This window comes from Mus musculus, chromosome 6 (genome assembly GCF_000001635.26).
Source record: "Mus musculus strain C57BL/6J chromosome 6, GRCm38.p6 C57BL/6J".
NCBI classification, from domain to species: domain Eukaryota; kingdom Metazoa; phylum Chordata; class Mammalia; order Rodentia; family Muridae; genus Mus; species Mus musculus.
In genome coordinates this window covers 53437040-53455998 of record NC_000072.6, presented here as the reverse complement: position 1 = coordinate 53455998, position 18959 = coordinate 53437040, and the positions used below count along the sequence as shown (strand labels likewise).

At 45.5% G+C, this 18959-nt stretch overlaps 1 protein-coding gene across 4 annotated transcripts in view; it reads right to left on the bottom strand.

The window, feature by feature from the left end:
• Creb5 (cAMP responsive element binding protein 5) overlaps positions 1 to 18959 on the bottom strand; it is a 413139-nt gene that overhangs the window by 244366 nt on the left and 149814 nt on the right. For all 4 annotated transcript variants that reach the window (XM_017321523.2, NM_001327821.1, XM_017321522.2 and 1 more), the window contains one exon: positions 8281 to 8453. In XM_017321523.2, coding sequence (XP_017177012.1) covers positions 8281 to 8453 — 173 coding nt within the window. The remainder of the gene's footprint in view (positions 1 to 8280; positions 8454 to 18959) is intronic.

Below are 18959 nucleotides of genomic sequence, written 5' to 3'. Positions count from 1 at the left end.
GGGTGCACCTGGACTATAAAAGCCCACAGTCACCTTTAAGAGTGTTGGGTAGTTCAGTTTGGGTTATTTTAAAGTCATTTTTTTTTCAGTGTTTTAGAGAGGCATGGTTTGGAATACTCACCTATAATGTTGTGGTTTTGTTTAATTTTGCCACTAAAAATATACTGTGGCTTAACTCGAGGCAGCAGAATGATTTTAAAAGTAGAGTTTGGCTCCATTGACCTTACCAGTTCATCCAAATGGCCCCACCCGCTGTGATCCCAGTACTATGGAAACAGGATGAGTCATTATCTCCATCTTCTCTTTAACACTCCCCTCACTGCTCAGCCCTCTAGGCTCTCTGAGCTGAACACCACTGGGGAAGGGAGAGGAAGTAACATGCAAATCACAGACTCTCCAGGAAGCTGAGTTTGGTGAGAGCCATAGACCATCTGAACTCAAGGGTGTGTCCATATGTTGCCGAGAGCATGCCCAGAATAGAACCCAGGAACAAGTGGGAAAGGGGGATCCTCCAGCAGTCAACAGGCCTTGTTTGGAAAACCAGGGAGACCTGCCGCTAGACTCCACTGCTGGCTGGATAGCCCCAGCCTTTTCTCCATCTCCATAGCCACTCATTCATTCCACACCAACTTCTATTACATGGGAGTTATTGCACCCACTTTCCAGTTGAGTAAAGTGAGGCTCAGAGACTCACTCACTCACTTTGGGTCATCATCATAAGGAGCCAAAGCAGAGGCAAAGTGGGCCGCCTACCCTACCCTTCCCCATTCCTCTCCTGGGAAATGGTGGGACTCACCAGAAAAATCCAATGATGCTGTTATCTAGATGCCTGGAGTCTGCCAAGCAAATTCTGATTGGAAGGGGAAGGGCTCACAAATCTCCAACCCTACCTAGGTGAGGAAGGACTCGTAGCTACTGACTTTTGAGGGAGAAAAGTGAGTCTGTGTGGCCCTGGTAGGTTGCCCATACTTCAGTGTATAGATTTATACTCAGGAGGGTATGGGCAGCGCAAACCGGATTGTGAGTTAAAAAACAGAGCTCAGAGAACAAGGAGGTGGGAGAGGAAGGGTTTGGGGAGCAGCTTTGGGAGCACTTAGGAGACATGTCAGGGAGAATATGCTGAGAACATATGTGTGCACGCATGACGTGCTCAAAGAATTAATAAGACTTTGCTTTAAATTTTTCTTGACGAGGTCAGTGTGGGAAATAATATTGATTGTTGACATAGCAGGATTTAGAAACACCTAGGAGTAAAACCTCTGAGTTGGATTAATTGAGGAAGGCTCATATTATAATTGAGCTTTACCATTTTGTAGGCTGAGGTCCCAAGTGAGAGAGAGAAAGAGAGAGAGAGGGGGGAGAGAGAGAGAGAGAGAGAGAGAGAAAGTGAGAGTGTCAGAGCTTATCATCAGCATTTGTTTTCCTCTCTCTGCCTCCTGACTGTGGGTAGGTGCCATGTGACAAGCTGCCGCCATGACTGCCACTCCCACAAAATGAACTCCAACATTTTTTTTTTTTGTCAAACACCCTTCTTTAAGTTGCCCGTGTCAAAAACAGGAGAAAAAAAAAAAGCAACAAATGGAGTCCAAGAGGAGAGCCTGTGCATCGACGCACACAGCTCTGTGCACCCAACCACCTCACCTTTACAATTAAATTAGTTATGAACACTAGTACCTTTGGGTCTAGGAAAGGAGACTGGATTCTTCTGGCAAGTCCTGCCATTTCCCAGGGGAGGAATGGAAGGGTAGAGTAGGTGGGCCAGCTTTACATCTGCGTCAGCTTATTCATTGGTGATTCATTCATCACCAAGGAAAGTGAGCCTCACTTTACCCAACTGTAAAGTGGGTGCAATGATTCCCACATAATAGAGTTGCATGTGGAATGAATGAGGGGTATAGGGATGGAGAAGATGCTGAGCCTATCCAGCCAGCAGCGGAGTCAGAGGCAGGTCTCCCTGGCTTTCCAAACAAGGCCTGTTGACTGCGTGGACCCCCTTTCCCACTTGTTCCTGGATTCTGTTCTGGTCACATTCTCTTGGACATATGGACATATCCTGGTATTCAAACAGTCTACAGCTCTCACCAAACTCAGCTTCTGGAAAGCAAACAAAAATCATAATAATCATAGTAAATTTGGAACAGGAAAGAGAGACATTGTGTAATTTGGAGGAGGGACTGACTTTCTTATTTATGCGTTTGACTCCCTTCTTGTGTAGATGGAGGGACATGGCCTTGGGAAACTGAGATTTGAGATAAACCCTTACATGGCAGACAGTGAATTGTCTGGACCTCACACCCTCAGAACAAATAGCTCTTAGCTTTCCCATGAGCCCCCTCCTACCTAGCATCACTGGGATGGGCAAACTGTTTTCCTTGCAAATCTTCCTGATTGGCCTCACACACAGCAACCTGTCAACATTTACTGTAGGCACAAAATGGTGCTCCCTGGCTACTTTCTCTGCAGCTAAGCCTCCCCCATGTCTGCTTTAGAATACACAGGCGAACAAATATGGAGACACTTTCCTGGAAGCTTACGAGACAGGCCTCCGCTTTTCAGGTACAGAAATGAGACTCTAAGCTTCAGGCTTCAATTCACAGTAGGGAATGGTGGTTCCCTTGCAAGCCAGGAAGGCCAGAGCTGAGCCACCAAGTGTCAGAGACTTCAAAGACTTCAGTCTTCCTGAATATGAGGTGTTTGACTCAGCGAGTCTCCAAGACATGGGTCTACTCTGCTTCCAAATACTTACAACATTCTTGGGTCTCTGTCCCTTAGAGTCTCCCAACAGAAGGAAGCAGCTGCTGTCCGCTCCAAACGCTCATCTATGTCTGCCCTGGGCTACCCAATTAGTAGATGAACACATACTCTTACACAGTGACCAGGCTGAGCCTCAGCCAGCTCCCGTGTGCGCATGATTCTCTTATTTCAGACACTGCCCTGTGTCTTCCGTGGCATGAGGGAGGCAATGTGTACTTTGGGATGCAACAAGACAACTCTGTCCATCACTGGCTGGTGACTGAGGACATGTGACTTTCCTTCCTGGGCAATAAAACAGAGATGGGGTGGAGCATACGCCTACCTCTCGAGCCACTGGAGAAGGACAGGAAACAGCGTACAGAGCTACCTCAGAGCTCTCACGTTGTAAGCATGGGGCCCACATCAGCATCTCTATCCTCACTGTCAGCCTCTTGACCAAGGATCTTTCTAACAACGAGTTGAACCCACTGAAGGAGCTACAGTTTTCTCTGCCAAGCAGACCAGCCTTTCTGTGTTCCAGATGAGGAGCTGAGACACAAACATACAATGGTTGCTGAGGTACCAGAGGCTGTATGTAGCCAGATTTGGAGACAAGAGCAAGGGCTGCTTTGCTGGACTTTGGGACACTGAGCCATGTGCCCCTGTCTTCCGGCTCCACCCCTTCCTTCGTCTGGCTATAATACTATGTGGTGTTACAGCCTCTGACTGTTCAGAAACATTCTATTTCCTCAGGTATCAGTACTTAATGCTTTGTTCCACACATAAAACCCTGTGAGTGGAAGGCTGCTGGCCCCCTTGTCAGAGGTAATTTCTCAAGGCTCTGCCTGGGATTTAACGGAAGCCATATGGTTAAGTCTGTCAGCCCTCTCAGAAAGCAATCCCCCTGAAGGGCCCTCGTAAATGTTCTCGGGGCTGTGAAAGATCTAGCAATTTTTAAACAATAAAGCTATGCTCATAGCCATGATATTCAGCCGAACACAAAGCAGGAAATAATGGATTCTGGTCTGAATTACTTAAAGGCAGCATCGACTTGTCCTGACTGAGGGTTGCAGTTGCAAGACAACCTGAAATCTAACCCCACTGCCTCCGACAGGAAGGAACTGGCCAGGATGTCCCCAACGTAAGCCTATGGTGGACAGTGACAGCCACAGCTAGGCTTAGGTTGGTTGAGGTATTTAGGAAAACTCTTAATAATGATATCAAACGTGGGATTTGCAGCACATTTTAAACTGTGGTGTCCTATTATCTTGATTTTTAAACTCCCTGTCTGTGAATGCAGCACTTCTCAACCTCGCCTTATTTCTTTTTCACACAGGAATAGTGCTAGGAGCTCCTTGCCTCTGAACGCCCACCCCGTCCCTAGCTAATGGCACTCCGAATGACAATGGCAATCCACACAGCGGAGCCTCCTTGTTCTCCTTGGAGAAAGCAGCCGTGCCTTGCCACCTATGCTTTACTTTCGATTTTTATTCTTTATGGTTTGTTTTTGTTGGTTTTCCTCCGTGTGCCCGAGGGACCATCACTGGACACTGTCCATGACATAGCATAAGGAATTGCAAGGAAGCACCAGAAAGCAGCATAGGCTGGGTGTGAAGATGTGGAATCCATGCTAACGGCGCCTTCTTATATAAAACAAGTTTGACTCCCAACACTCTGCACTGTTTATTATGGGGAAGTAGAGTTGCCTAGCCTCAGCTCCGTGCAAATAGAGTTTATGACCCCATACCCACTTACTATGCATGATGTAGGCATTTGTACCCCACGGACTAGAATCTGAGTGAAATCAGGGAGGGATTTACCACCTAAGCAGCTTCATATATGCACTCTGTATTGCCACATTTGGCTAACTAATGCAACCAAAATGTTTCACGTGTATATATTCTAATGCATACAATTTTCATTATAAGCGATTACTGTGATGCCTCCCTCATCATGAGCATGCATTTACCCAGTATACAGAGAAGTAAAAAGCAAGAAGAAAATCCATAGAATAGGTCAGTGGGTCAACAGTGCCTCTAGCAACCTGTCAGAACCCTCTACTGTAGAACGTTGTTGAAGAACTCCGTGTCCTTCCTTATTATCTGCATCACCCACCCGAAGAGGGACTGCGCATGTATCACCTAGCACCTCAGAGGGAAACGGACTTCTCTAAGAACGCTTGGCTCTATTAGGATCACCACCTAGATTCTCCACTAACCCCCTGCTCCTCGAGAAATGCCTCATGTTAAGAGAGACACTGAGAGGCGCGTGGGATTTACATTGCGATTATCTGCTCCTGTGCCATCGTTCCCAGCCTTGGCTGACTTGATCCTGAGTTAATGAGCGTGTTATACGATATCTAGTAAAAATGACTGGGGTAGAGATACTGTTTGGAATGTGCCACATAGCTGGTTCAAGGCTAAATCGATTTCATCTCTAGCTAACACATGCTTGTTTTCTGTCTCTCTTGTCTCTCCACAACCCATAGCTCATTTTTTTTAACCCCATCTGGGAAACTTATCTCCTAAAACACCCCCATCAATCAGCCAAAGACACTCTTCCCGACAGGGCATCTGCCAGTTTTACTGAGCACAAGCAGTCACTGGTTTGGAGATGCCTCCCACATTCGCCAGAGCTGTGTGTTTTTCTAGCCTGTCTAACCACCCAAGTGCAATTTGGGATATTTATACTTCCCTGCAGTTTCTATTGAGATAATAGCACTACTTTTACAGAATTGAGCAAAGGGCATAGCAGGGGTTGCTGTGGAATAGAATAGAAGCTGAAGCTGCTGCGTGTCCACATACTTAATATTTCTTCACTTGTTTTGGTCTGCTTTGTCTCAGTGTCTGCCCCCCTCAGCCCAAGTGTGAAAACTAGATTCCTACAAGGGTATGTACCCTTGGTCGTGGAAGGCTTTACTGATAACTGGCATCACATCCATTTTGCAGACCTTTATGCCAAGCCTCTAAGCTTAACCTTTACAGCATGAAAAGGGGGTGGGGGCAGGGAAGGAGGGAGGGAAGAAGAGAGAGACAGAGACAGAGACAGAGAGAGACAGAGACAGAGAGACAGTGAGAGAGAGAGAGAGAGAGAGAGAGAGAGAGAGAGAGAGAGAGAGAGAGACTTGGCTACAGAATCTAAGCCCCAGTGAAAGGGAAGAAAAGACAGGGATAGGAGTCAGGCAGTCCCGTCTCCTGCAAAGTTCCAGTTGTGAATACACCCGCTGGCCACAGCACAAGAGTGTTATGCGTGGGCACAGGTGGGTCCCAGTCTCTCTGGCTGGATGCAGCTTCAGCACCTAGCCTGAATGAAGACTTTCATTGCTGTGTGCTGTTTTTGTTGGCCAATCGCCATGACAAACATTTGCAGGTGGCTTGGCCAGATTTTGACACTTAAATATTTGAGGTTGTGATAAAAATCAGAATATTACTACAATATGGTTCTCTATGCTCATGCATGTGCCCATACGCACACACACACACACACACACACACACACACACACTAGAAATTTTTAAAAAGCTATCTGCAATTTCAAATGCTCATTTGCCGACATCTCCCAGGGGAACTCGTATTTTAAAATGAGCACTCATTTCCTCTTTGCTGAGGGAAATAAAAGAGCCAACCATCCCCAAGTGTTACCACCTAGGGTTCCATACTCAATCCACTGGTGAGAAGGGCAGGGCTGGGTCCTGCTGAGCCCCTCGATCATCTGGGCAGAGCTTTGGATGGGTCACGTGGAGGAGAAGAAGCCCAGGAGTGACAGGATGTGGGGGTTTTGAATCAACAGAGTAAGCACAACAGGGAAGGATCTGGAGAAAAGAAATAGCCTCCCTCAAGCTGGGCAACGAGACAGAGACAGAGCCCTAGAAGTAACAATTATCTCCTAGAACACATACACACAACGCCCCCAAGAAGCAGAAAGAACGGCAGAGTGACACAGCCTACAAATGTCACCCAAAATGTACAGTCTGGGGCCAGCTGGGTAAATTATTGACAGAGTCAACACCCATCTTAAAATTTAGTGCTAGCCTTAAAAGGATTGCTTCATAAAACCCAGTGCTGCGTTAACAATGGGGAACACTAAGGGCCTCAGAGAGGGTTGTGGGCAGGGGTACAAGGGGCAGGCGAGGGCTGCAGGGGGGGAAGAATGCTGTAAAACTGCTAGTAAACTCTAGCACATTTTATGCTTTTCCCCCCTTGAAAGAAAAATAAAATAATTATAATTAGCTGGTCCAGCTGTGAATTGTCTGCCCGCAGCCAGGGCCCAAGAGAAAAAGGAGTCCCCCGGGATGCAGACACCATCTTTAATGAAGCCACATTACCTTCCAAGGACATTGTGGTTTAGAGATAGTGGCAATACTTGCTTTTCAAGTTGCTTGAGAAGAAACCATTAGCAAAGATACTTGGCTAGGACGATACCCGCATTTTAAAGCAAAAGCAAGGACCCGGACATCCACACTCACTGCCTGTGCTTTGTCCCTCTGAGTCACCTAACCGAGAAGTCTGAGACACAGTTCCCTATTCTAGGGCACTCAAGGAGTGAGCCAAGGCTTTGTCCTGTGCCCACTCTTGTTCTCAGGGAAAAGGCACTAGGAAAAATTGTAAGGAAGCCTCAAAATTGTGTTTTAAGTCACCACAGCTAGTAGCCCCCTGAGAATTCAGACTGCATTTGGAGGTGAGTACAGCACACAGCAAGTTCCCCTTCTGGTTTCAGGGGCAGCCAATTGCCAGTGCCCATCAATGTACGCACAAGAAGTCAGTGCCTCTCTTCAGAGGCATGTAAAGAACAAACTCCATCCTCATTCTGGAGATAAGGAAGTGGGGAGGTTAAGAATTCGGCGTTTCTAAGAAATTGATGAGTAATGCCCGCATTGCTGATGGTCAGACCACACTCTGCAGCAAGGGGCCAAACCAGTCATATGATGTAAAGAAGCGAGAACAATTTCCAAGACATGATATGTATAGATGTCAAGATACTTCTACCAGTTTCCCTCAAGGTCTTAATATTGCCTTGTTTCATAAATGAGAGGGAAGGGCCCTGCTTACAAGTATAGGCCAATGGAAAGGCCAGGAAGGGCTGACGAGAAAGAAATAACAAGAAAGAGAGGTGGGAAGAAAGACCAGAAAGAATGGCAAGTTGTGGAATACACAGGTGTCCCAGCCAAGCAGCTGCAAACCCCCTAGGAAGGAGTTTGTGGTTGGGGTCACACTGCCAGGAGGTGCCTGGGCTAGCAGAACTCCTCTCTGTTGCCACCGACCATTGCTCCTGAGCAGTCTTCTGCGGTCTGCATGACACCACTAATTTTGTCTGCCATTCACAAATCTTATTTGAAGAAATAAGGTCACATAATGAATAGCTTTCCCCCTCGACATCTAGGATCAAAATAGCCCCAAGCAAACGGAGACGCCTTTTCTCATCCAAAGCATCACTCTTTTGGCAGCATCATATCAGACGGGAAAAACAACAAATCCAAGCACTAGAACCAGGGAGAATATACAAAAGGTTGCCTGAGCTCTTCCAGAGACAGAGAGGAAGTCTTCTTACCCAATCTGGCGGTTGGTGGAAGGAGCCTGAGTGATGACCGAGCTGGACTGGGGAGAAGGCATGGCTTGCTGAATCACAACGCTGCTGTCATGGTTGGGCATCCGAGTGCTGCCTAGCTGGTGAGCTCCGGGTCCCGTCATGGTCCCACCAACTGTATTATGCATGGAGATATTCTGCCCAGAGAAGACAGAGGAGAAAGGTCAGAAGGAGCCAATGTTTCATCTACTCCCCACACCTCCAAGGCCAAAGCTGGAAATCTGACCGTGTTGCCTAAACAGAGTTAGAGCTTCTAGCAAGGCAAGGATTCATTTTTCTTGCTATACCTGAACAGTTAAGAGGAGGTGCAAAATAAATACTTATCCAAAAAGTGAAACATACCTGGAAATAAATGCCTTGACATTTGCTGAGCATACTGCCACCAGCCATCCTGAGGGAAGGCTCATGTGGCAGGAAGTAAGGATGGGTAGTGTATACCTCACCTGACTAAGTGATGCACACTGCACCAGAAAATGGTGGTACAGGGTGCTGTGATCTTGTGGATTTCATCCATCTTGATTCCGTGTATGCATCATACCAGGTCGATTTCCTTGCTTTCAGTTCTACAACACTATAGCCACCTACCTTCTTTTCAAAGAATCATATTTTTCTAGATATAATCATGGTGCTAAACAATCTATAAACTGTGTAGATTCCAATATAAGTTCTAAAAGTAGGTTCTAATGTAGATTCTACAATGTGATGGCTCTACTAGATCAAATTGGGGCCCTGGGCTCCAGTGTCAAGAATAACACAACATATTTCCATGTCTTAAAATCACCCTCTGGCAACCACATGGATTATTGGAATGATGGTACATGGAGCAGAGTAGCCCTTCAACAAACGCTATTGCCCAGATGAACTAAAGAAGCAATATCCGAGTCACACAACGGGCTACTGCCATGCCTGGATTTCTGATGATCCTGATGAAAGCTGTGGGGTTTGAAATAAGCTAAAACAAAAATGCGTTAAATAAGTATATTAGGTAGAAAAGCAAGCCAGTGGGGCACCAAGGTGGGAATGCATATGGAGGCCGAAGAAGACTGATCAAGGCATGAGGGCTGACATGTGACAAAGTCAGAACCTGGCAAACGAGAGAAGATGCACGGACATCAAGGCACAGGCAAGAGTCTGCAGCAGACCCCTGGGCAGGCAGGCAACATGTCCGTCAGCCTAGAAGGGCCGGGGAGTTCCAGAGGTTGATAGGAAAATAAGATGAAGATGCGGGGGAAAAATGGAGTGTCACTTGCAATTCACTTGAGGGAAAAAAAAGTATATATTTGTCCACACTTTGGTGTTACCCAGGGGGAAAGAAATCAAAGGAGATCATGAAGTGGCCCTTTGAATTTCTTCTGCCAAGAGCAGGATTTCCTGCACTATGTGTTAAATGACAGTGATAACATGTCAGGTACTGGGGGTGGCTACACCCATCACGTGACACCTTTCCCAGGTTTCTGATTTCTGAGCCCTAACCACACAATTTGTAATTTGTAAGGAGTTCAGATGGAAAACAGGCACCTGGCTTAGACTGAGTCTTGACTATGTCATCACGGGGTCCCAAAGGCTCAAATATATATACGTGTGACCTGAAAGCTCCTCTTGCACACCGGAAGGATTTTCTGGCATGAGGAAATTCTGTGGCTAGGCAAATGGCGGAGGAAGGAAATGGTGTGTAGAGACAGGTTTCCGTGCAGGCGGGAGTTTGCTGCATTTTCTTTTATAGGATCTAAGGCTTCAAAAGTCACGAGAATAACGATGAAAATATACATCATGTGTTATTCTTCTTAAAAGTGAACTTTAGCGTCCTTACACACCCAGACCATGGTGCGGGTTATCTTCTGTATGTTCATCTCCTCAAAGATACTCATATCTCCATATTTCTTATAATCACCCACATTTCAACACTATGTCCAAAGCCTAGAGGAACTCCGATTCTTCTTTGAAATTCGTGTTATTGTGCTGTTTCCACTGTAATCACGAAAGCTGTACAATTTGATGTTTAGAATTACATCTCTAAGCACAGAGGAGAATATAAAACGCACTGCATTGCCTTAAGTTCCCCAGATGTAGTTTCAAATCCAACCAGTTTGTCCCAAGCATTACTTCTCTGTCTATATCTCCATGCCTGGTCCTACCAGCAGAGGTGGGTTCTCAACCTGTAGGTCACGACCCCTTTAGGGTTGCCTATCAGATATCCTCCATATCAGATATTTCCATCACAGTTCATAACAGTAGTACAATTACAGCTGTGAAGTAGCAAATATAATTTTATGATTAAAGTTCACCACAACATGAGGAACTGTATTAAAGGGTCACAGCATTAGGAAGGTTGAGAACCTCTGCTTTAGTGGGAGACCTTCTTCACTCTTACTTGGCTCTTCTCTCTCCTCCTACCCATACACTACACTGAATGTACAACCCATCACACTGCACACAGGGCCTAGTATGCATGCCCACCCTCAGCCACTGCATGGCTTCTTTGCTTTGAAAGATGTTAACAGTACCATTTATAACATCCCTGATTACTGTAGGACCCTCCCTAACTAATAGTTAATCTACTCCCTTCTTCCCTCTGGTTCTTAGTACCTCGTCCCACCCACCTATTTGGAACTCTCCTGCCTGCATTCTGATCTTACTCCATGTTGGACCCTGCAATATTGTTTTGTTTTGTTTGGATGGCAATGCTCTTAGGTTCTGACTTCACCCTTCACCTATCCCATAGACTATCCATTCTATGGGAAATTTCCACACCTCTCTAATGATGGGAACCATTTCCTCTATAGGAGTTTTCATGAGATTATATCTGTTCTTGATCATATAAATATCTATTCCTTCCCTCATCTGCTACCACACTGAGTAGAACTAAATCCGGTTTTGCTCTCCACTGGGACTCCATCACCACATACCATGTGGGTGTGTGGTGAAGGCAGAGGGCTCAGTGATGCACAGGACAGTATCCCTAGGCTATTCAGACTGTGGAGCCTTCTGCCTTTGTTCCCTGGCCTTGGAGAGTGCTAGCATCTCACCTGCTCACCTTGAAATCCGAAAGCAAGTTAACGGCAATAGAGTTTTAGATGTTTAGGACCATGTCCTCAGGTACAGGCTGAAGAACCTAAGAAGGTCAGAACTAAGGCAGAAGAATGGAGAGAAAAGCCTTTGAAAGTACCCAAAGAAACCCAAGAATGCTCAGTGGTTGGCTTCTGGCCTTTGTTACAAGTGACCAATAATCTTCTTTATGTGTGCCATGTAAACCAGGGAAAGCCAGGCTCAGGAAGCACCACAGGAAACTTGGTTCACTTCTTTTTTTATTTGAAAGCATAGCGTGTTAAATTAGAGAATGAAATTTCAGCCCAAGATGCCAAAGCTTAAAAACCTTTTCTGAAAATCATTAAAAGAAAGTAATTATTATCTAGGAAGAAGGCCTTCTTATTACATCTTCCCCAATAATTTTGAAAGAGCTCTGTTTCTTTCTGAGGTCCTACAAGATGACTTCTGAATTATATTTTCATAATTCCCCTTTACACACACACACACACACACACACACACACACATTCTGCATGCTGACTTCCCTTGGACCCAGAGAGTGATTAAAACACTTTGGAAAAATAAGCAATCTGGCAGTAGCATTCTCATCCTCACTTCACACCTGGAGGTGACTGTTTTCTTTCAGCATTATGTAGGAAATCAAACATGAAATTATTTTCTGAGTTCACGTCGTCCCAATTTTGCATTCAAAATCTGCCATATTGATAAAAGGATAGCATTTTGCATACAGAAAAATTCAACATGCAATTTCAAAAACACAAGGAGTGAGTTATCTTGCTGATTTATTTTTGATAGTGCTGGCGGGTAGATTTGAAGCTAGTGAAAGAATGTCGCCAAACAGACAGCACGGATGGATGTCAGTTCACAGACAAAGATCAGAAGTGTGTGCCTTGAATTAAGTTCAGCCTTTGGCCTTTCTTGTTCGACAACTTTATCAACAGTTTGGATGAAGATATAAAAATCATGCTTGTCAAATCTGCAGTTGACACAAAGTTGGGAGACACAGCTAATGTTCTGGAAAGCAGAATCACGTTTTCCTTGAGCCAACTGTGTGATCTGGCTTCCAAAAATGCTAACATAAATCTAGGTTGTTTTAGAAGTGAAACGTCCTGATCAGGGGAAGTAATTATTCCACTATAAGGTACGTTGGGCTGACCACATTTGGCCACCACATTTTAAGGGAGAAATTGACAAATAGGAGGGAAAGAGAGTAATGAATGCATTAAAAATGCACTGCATGCAGAACAGCCCAGGAACCAGGGAATATTTAGTCTGAGAGGGGAAGACCTAGAGGGTCATGCTAAATGCCTTCAAATATTTGCAGGATTAGACAGAGTCTGCACCACTCCAAGCGCATAAGTGCAGAACATGCAATCATGATGCTAAGAAATCAGTAATAGCAGGGCGGTTGTGGCACACGCCTTTAATCCCAGCACTTGGGAGGCAGAGGCAGAGGCAGGCAGATTTCTGAGTTTGAGGCCAGCCCAGTCTACAAAGTGAGTTTCAGGACAGCCAGGGCTATAGAGAGAAACCCTGTCTCAAAAAAGAAGAAGAAGAAGGAGAAGAAGAAGTCAATAATAATTGCAACTCATGTGTCTACGTTAAAGCAGACACTATGGTAGATACTTTATAAAGCACACCTGTAGTGCAATCCTACAAGGTGGGCATCGTTGCCTATATTTTAAGAAAGAGAACAAAAGTTACAATCACCTATGATGCCACCGATTTCTGGCCACCATCTGTCTTATGGGTCAATACTTAAAAAATAGAAATTTGACCTTATGTCAGAATAGTTTTATTAGTATGCAGAAATATCCAAAGACAAAATAAAATCTCCCATAAATACTCAGTTCCCTGGGTCTAGTGTAAGCCAGGACCAATGGCCATCATCTGTGCTCAGGGGTATCCAGGATTCTTGCATCGGGATGGAAACAGTGCAAGGTGACTTCCAGATCTCTTCCATGGCAAAGGCATGGGTTATACATGGGCTCACATGTTTTAGATGATCAGGTACATATACTATTTTTGAAATTGTACTAGGTTGAGAGTTAGGTTTCACCCATGCTATTCTCCCCCTCACCCCCATTGGTGTCACGTAACCTAGACAAATCACTCAGGAACCCCTTGCTCAATAGCTTCAACATTATACAGGGTTAGGGGAGCCAGAACCATATAGTTTGTCAATTCTACGCCTCTGGCACTCCACAAGTCTCTTCTGCTACATATTATGAGTCATTAAATATCCAAAGCAGACACTTGGGACTGTGATTCATTTGCTTACAAAGTAATTTTTTTTAATCTATAACTGTAAGCTTTGGTGGAAGGGAACCTTTCAAAAGTTACAAAATTCTGCCAGATGGAAAGGATCTGGATAGGTGCTGTCTCTTAGCCACAGACTATAAAAGGTCTTTACCAAAGTTCCCCATCTATGACTGACACCTCTCAGCCTTCCCTTGACATCGCCCTCTGTTCTTGCCCAGAAATGCATTGCTTTCAATTCATTGCCGTTCTGAGGCATGCAGGGTGTGAATGGGTTGAGAACCAGGGAAATAATGAGTCTTGATTGCAAGCTGAGGGAGCCTGAGGTAGAGTGGTAATTGTCTTTCTGCATGCATGGGCTTGGAGCACAATACACAAAAAAACAACTTAGTGTACAAGAATGTACATCCGTGTTCTTTTAAAAAAATAACTATAATTTCAGGGTGTGGTAATGAAGGATGAAGGGAAGTGGACCACAAATGAAAGTAAAGGCTAGCATGCACAGTCCAACCAAGGAGGATTCCCACAAGATTCCAGAGTGCTATCTTCAAATCTACATTCTATCCAACTGCCCAGGTGTGGAGACTTTACAAGTCTCTTCATAAAGATCCAGGGTCACCCTGATGCGCATTTACAAGCCAAGTTGTGCAATCTCGGAGTTGTCTGCATTTTAATGATGCCCAGGGAAGTTATGAAGACTTCCAGAACTTTCCAGAGCTAAATATCCAATGAAGTGCATCCAAAAGGTGGCTATGACGTTCACAGAATAACAAGTTCCATGCCTCTAGAAGGAATTGGGATTTGGGAGGTGTAGTGGGTCCTGAGTTTTTCTTTGGTGCTATCAATGGCTATGCCAGTATTTGGTGGCTGTCTTGCCAAGAGAGTAGGCTGTTCTGCAGATGAGGGTACAGTATAGAAGAATTAGAATCACAAAATGGGAAAGGGGGAAAGGCGCCAGGGTTCAGCCATGTAGGAGCTCTCTCTCTCTCTCTCTCTCTCTCTCTCTCTCTCTCTCTCTCTCTCTCAACCCTGCGCTTTAGTGGAGTAAGATGGAGCAGAATGCAGCAGAGTGCAGGTTAAGAAAGCTCACTGGGTAACTTCTACAGGACAGAGAGGGAGAGAAAAGTATGGGGCTTTGTGAAAACACCCAGCTTTCATAAGCAAGTTTAAATCTTTACTTTCTAAGAGTTTGCTACTGAAGAATTTTAAAAGGGATGAGGTACAGGGTCAGGGGGACATGAGCATGGGATCAGCTAGACATCGGGTCAAGTCTACACCAGCTCTTTATTATTTGGGCCATTTTAGTTCTCAGAAACCAACCATTCTCAATCTACAACAGAGATAGCCATCTAAGGACAGACTTGCCACCATATGTGAAACAGAGCTATCCCAGCACCGTGAGTGAGAGCATAGTGTGTCACTTTCCTTATAGTAAAGTATCATGAAGCTCAGAGTGGGGGAGGCAGCTTCTCATAGCTCTTCCCATAACTAATAAGAATAGAAATCATTTTTATAATGGCCCGACACTTATGAAGGAATACCATATGTCAGAAAATCCAGCTAAGAGGTAAATAACGTGAGCAGCCCTATTTCTTAGATGAGGAAAGCCAGGCACAGAGAGACTGAGTAGAGTGGCCTAGACCCAGGTGCTCAAGTTCACAAGATGGAAGCGGCGCTGTTGCAATTGTTGTGTAGTGAGAATGTTTCCTTTTGGAGAGGGACATGGCAAAACATCAAGCCTGTCTGGGCTCCTTGAATGACCAGCACAGAGAGTGGTCAAGTAATGCTGGACTGTGTCCTGAGACTCACAGCCCATGTATCACACCATGTCTACAGATCCACACCTTCATCAGCTTCATCCCTGCAAATGCTTAGTGTGACGCCACTAATTCATCTCAAAGCAAACGTGGCTCCTCTCTGACTTGGGGGAAGATGGTGCTGTAAAAACAGCTTGATCATGGCTGATGAAACCCTCAGTGGCCTGGGCTCCTTGCACAAAACCAAAAGTAGATGGTCCCCTCAGGGGCCTTTCCGGTCTGGAGTCTGTGTGATTCACAACAGCACACCCACCTAAATGGTCACACTCTCCTCCAGTACCCAGACTTCTATCATTTGCCCTAATACTGGGGTGGAGTACCTGAGCCCTTCCTGGGTGCAGTTTATAGCTACTCATTTAATACCATAGTAAAATACCCCAGACAATAAACATCTTCTCAGGTGCCACCCTTAACTGTGAGAAAGTTTCCCGGTGTCTCTCAAAGGCCCCGCCCCTTCCGTTACAGATTCACCCACCTAGAACTGTCCAGGTCTAGTCTCACCTCCTCATTATTACCCTCACTGTTTCCACTTAATAGGTTCATATGGTGGTGTGGCTTAGATATAGTTTGTGTGCCTCCAAGGGTTCATGGGCTACAATTTCATTCTCTTTGTGAGGGAAGAGAAGGCAAAATTTAATCCCACTGTGATATTTAGAGGTGAGTCTTTCACAAGGTGACTCACAAGGTGATTCCATAAAGTGTGCAGGATGGGATCCCACGGTTGAATTCTAGCGGATTAATAGGAAGGAATGAGATCAGAGGCTCTAGTGCATGTATCTGTCTCTGGCCCTTGCATCCTTCTCAGCATCCTGTCAACAAGATACATCCTTGAATACAGACACCTAGGTCCTTTCCCCTAAAGATACCACTTACCCATCCTGTAGTGTTGTGTTATATTATCAGCAAGAAAAACTGAAATAATTCCCATGGGCTAAGAGGAAAATGTCTCTACCGTACCCACACTCTAGAATTAGAATTAAGCCAATGGCAATAGTTGCTGTTCCTGGAGTCATGAGGGCATTAGAAAAGCCAGACTCAGGCCATCAAAAATGATCAGATGCCCCGATCGCTCATAGGATCTCTCCGTGATCAAAACCTTCCAGTCATCTGCTCACTCCACTGTGGCATGGAGGGACATCTGTAGTCTGTCTGCTACCTTCTATATGTGCCTTCAAGCTATTCACAAGATGCCCTCCACCAACCTTTGCAATAGTATCCAGCAAGCCACACCCCCATCTCCTCCCCCTGTACCATTCATGTACACAGGGTTCCTAAGAGTTGGACCCCAGTTTCACCTTTGCACATATTCTCTGGAGTCAGCTCATTCCTCAAGCACCAGACTGTGTTACCTTCTCAGCAGAGTCTTGGACCCCTTTCTCCCTCTGTCCTCCCTGCCACTTCAAGAGACAGCTGCATTCTTCCAAGCAGAGCCAGTGCCTGTGTTCATAGCGGGTGCTCAGTAGACGTGCCCTCTACACAGTTGTTCAATAAGCAAGTGCTGTATGTTCCTAGGCACAGATGTGGTATTGGTGTGCTTCAAATTTCTCACTTGGGAAACAGGAACAGTCTTACCTTATAAAGGTTTTTGTAAAATTAAATTAGGTGATATAAGCCCTGTGTTTAATGCCGTGTTGGCTACATTCGGCATCCATTCACCCCTCTCTGGAGTTACCATGGTGCTTATCACCACAATTACCAGCAACAGTGGCTCTGCAGCATCCTTCACCTCCTCCTCTGCTCTCCGCTCGGCCCACGCACCTCCTATCAAGGCTCTTGGAATACACTGGCAGGTATTTCTTTTAAGGCCACCTTGTCCTCTCCTTTTTGAATGCTTAGATGACAAGGGCAGGTTCTGACATAATGTGTTTGCTGAGTAAATCTACATAAAGTGTAGTTAGCACTTGAAAAGAAAAAAAGAAAAAAAGAGGCCTTCTTGCTGCTGCCAGTGGCTCACGGGGTGGCAGAAGTGCTGAGAAGAAGGTGACACACACACACTCGGCCTGAGGAATACTTAACATAGGCTCACACACAACAGAAACAGAGATGATGCATCGTCAATGGCTGACTGTTGGCATTTTGATGGACAGTGGGCTGGTCCACAGGCCTGGTCACAGTCCACCACAAAGCACGTGATCTCACTTAGCGCTTTGAATTTTGTTTTTATGATTCCAACCACCATCTTTCTGGTTTTTTTGGGTTTTTTGTTTTGTTTTTTTAGCCACTAGTTCTGGAGGGATTTGTCATCTAGTCTGATCCTCCAGCTTCATGCTGCCATTCCAGCTTTCAACTCTTCAGGTCCCTCCCAGACCTCTGGAGACCCCGCTATTGATGAGCTGACATAACCTCACCCACTGTTAATGCACCTCCCCATTCCAAAGCCTACAGCTCAGAATGATGTCTATTAAAAGGCCATGGTCAGCCTCATCCTTAACACTATCCCTAAGCTCACATCTTCTGACTCAAACCCTCTGTCTAGCTCAGTCATCCAGCCACCACATACTACATATAAAGACCATCTCCTCCACACCATGGCCTGCACAAGCTCGGAGCCCCCTCTCTGCCTAACTACATCCTGTTTGAAAACTGATCAACAGCATTTTCTCACGTACACACGGAGGACAGTCACACTTGAGTCCTTCCAACATAAGGGGAAGGACTAGTGCTATTAGGGAGATAGTGTTACTTCATCCATTTTCCTCACACACAGTATCTAGACTCAACCTTTCTGCCTTTTCTCTTCTGATGCCTCTTATTCTCAGAATGTCTCCCCTCCTCTCTCTTTGTCAGGTTTACCTTGGATGCCACTTTCCCCATGTCTCTCCTTGTCTAAAAGCACTGCTGTCCTCTCCTTTGAAGCACAATTTACATGATGCATCTGGTATAGTAAGTCCCAGGAAGTCCAGGAAAGTGTTCATCTGACTTGCTTCTCTTGTGGCCCCCCCTATTTCCAAACTGACACAGAATAAATTGTCTGTTGGCTGAATTGACAAAATAGTTCTAATTTCTGAGACAATGCCACAGTTGCTCGTGTCCTGCACAGTCACCTCAAGGCTGAGATCCTAACAGAAAGAGATGACAAGTCCTGGCTTCCCTGGCCTTCCTACGCATGCAACATGGTGTTTAGCAGTCTCCTCCAAGGGTACTATGCCATCAGCTTCAACCAGAGCCACCAAGTGAACACAGAGGAAGCCAAAGGCAAGGACCAGAAGCAAATGGGAACCTGAGTCCTGGAGAAGATATGGGGAAGGCAAACAGGTGGCAGCACTTACCTGGGCAGGTTCTCACACCGCCACGAATACGGAAAACAATAGGGTCACATCCCACAAGGGGTACTAAGCAAACAGGACAATGTAGAACATTTGCCAGGAGGCTGGTGGTGCTAGAGGAGGCAAATGGCTAGTTCTAGAATGGCTAGGTAAATCTACCATCCTTCCTGACCAGAACCTTGTTAGCTTACTGAAAAAAAGAAGAGTATACATGAAACTACCATGGGGATGCCAAGGGACATGTCTCTCCAGTT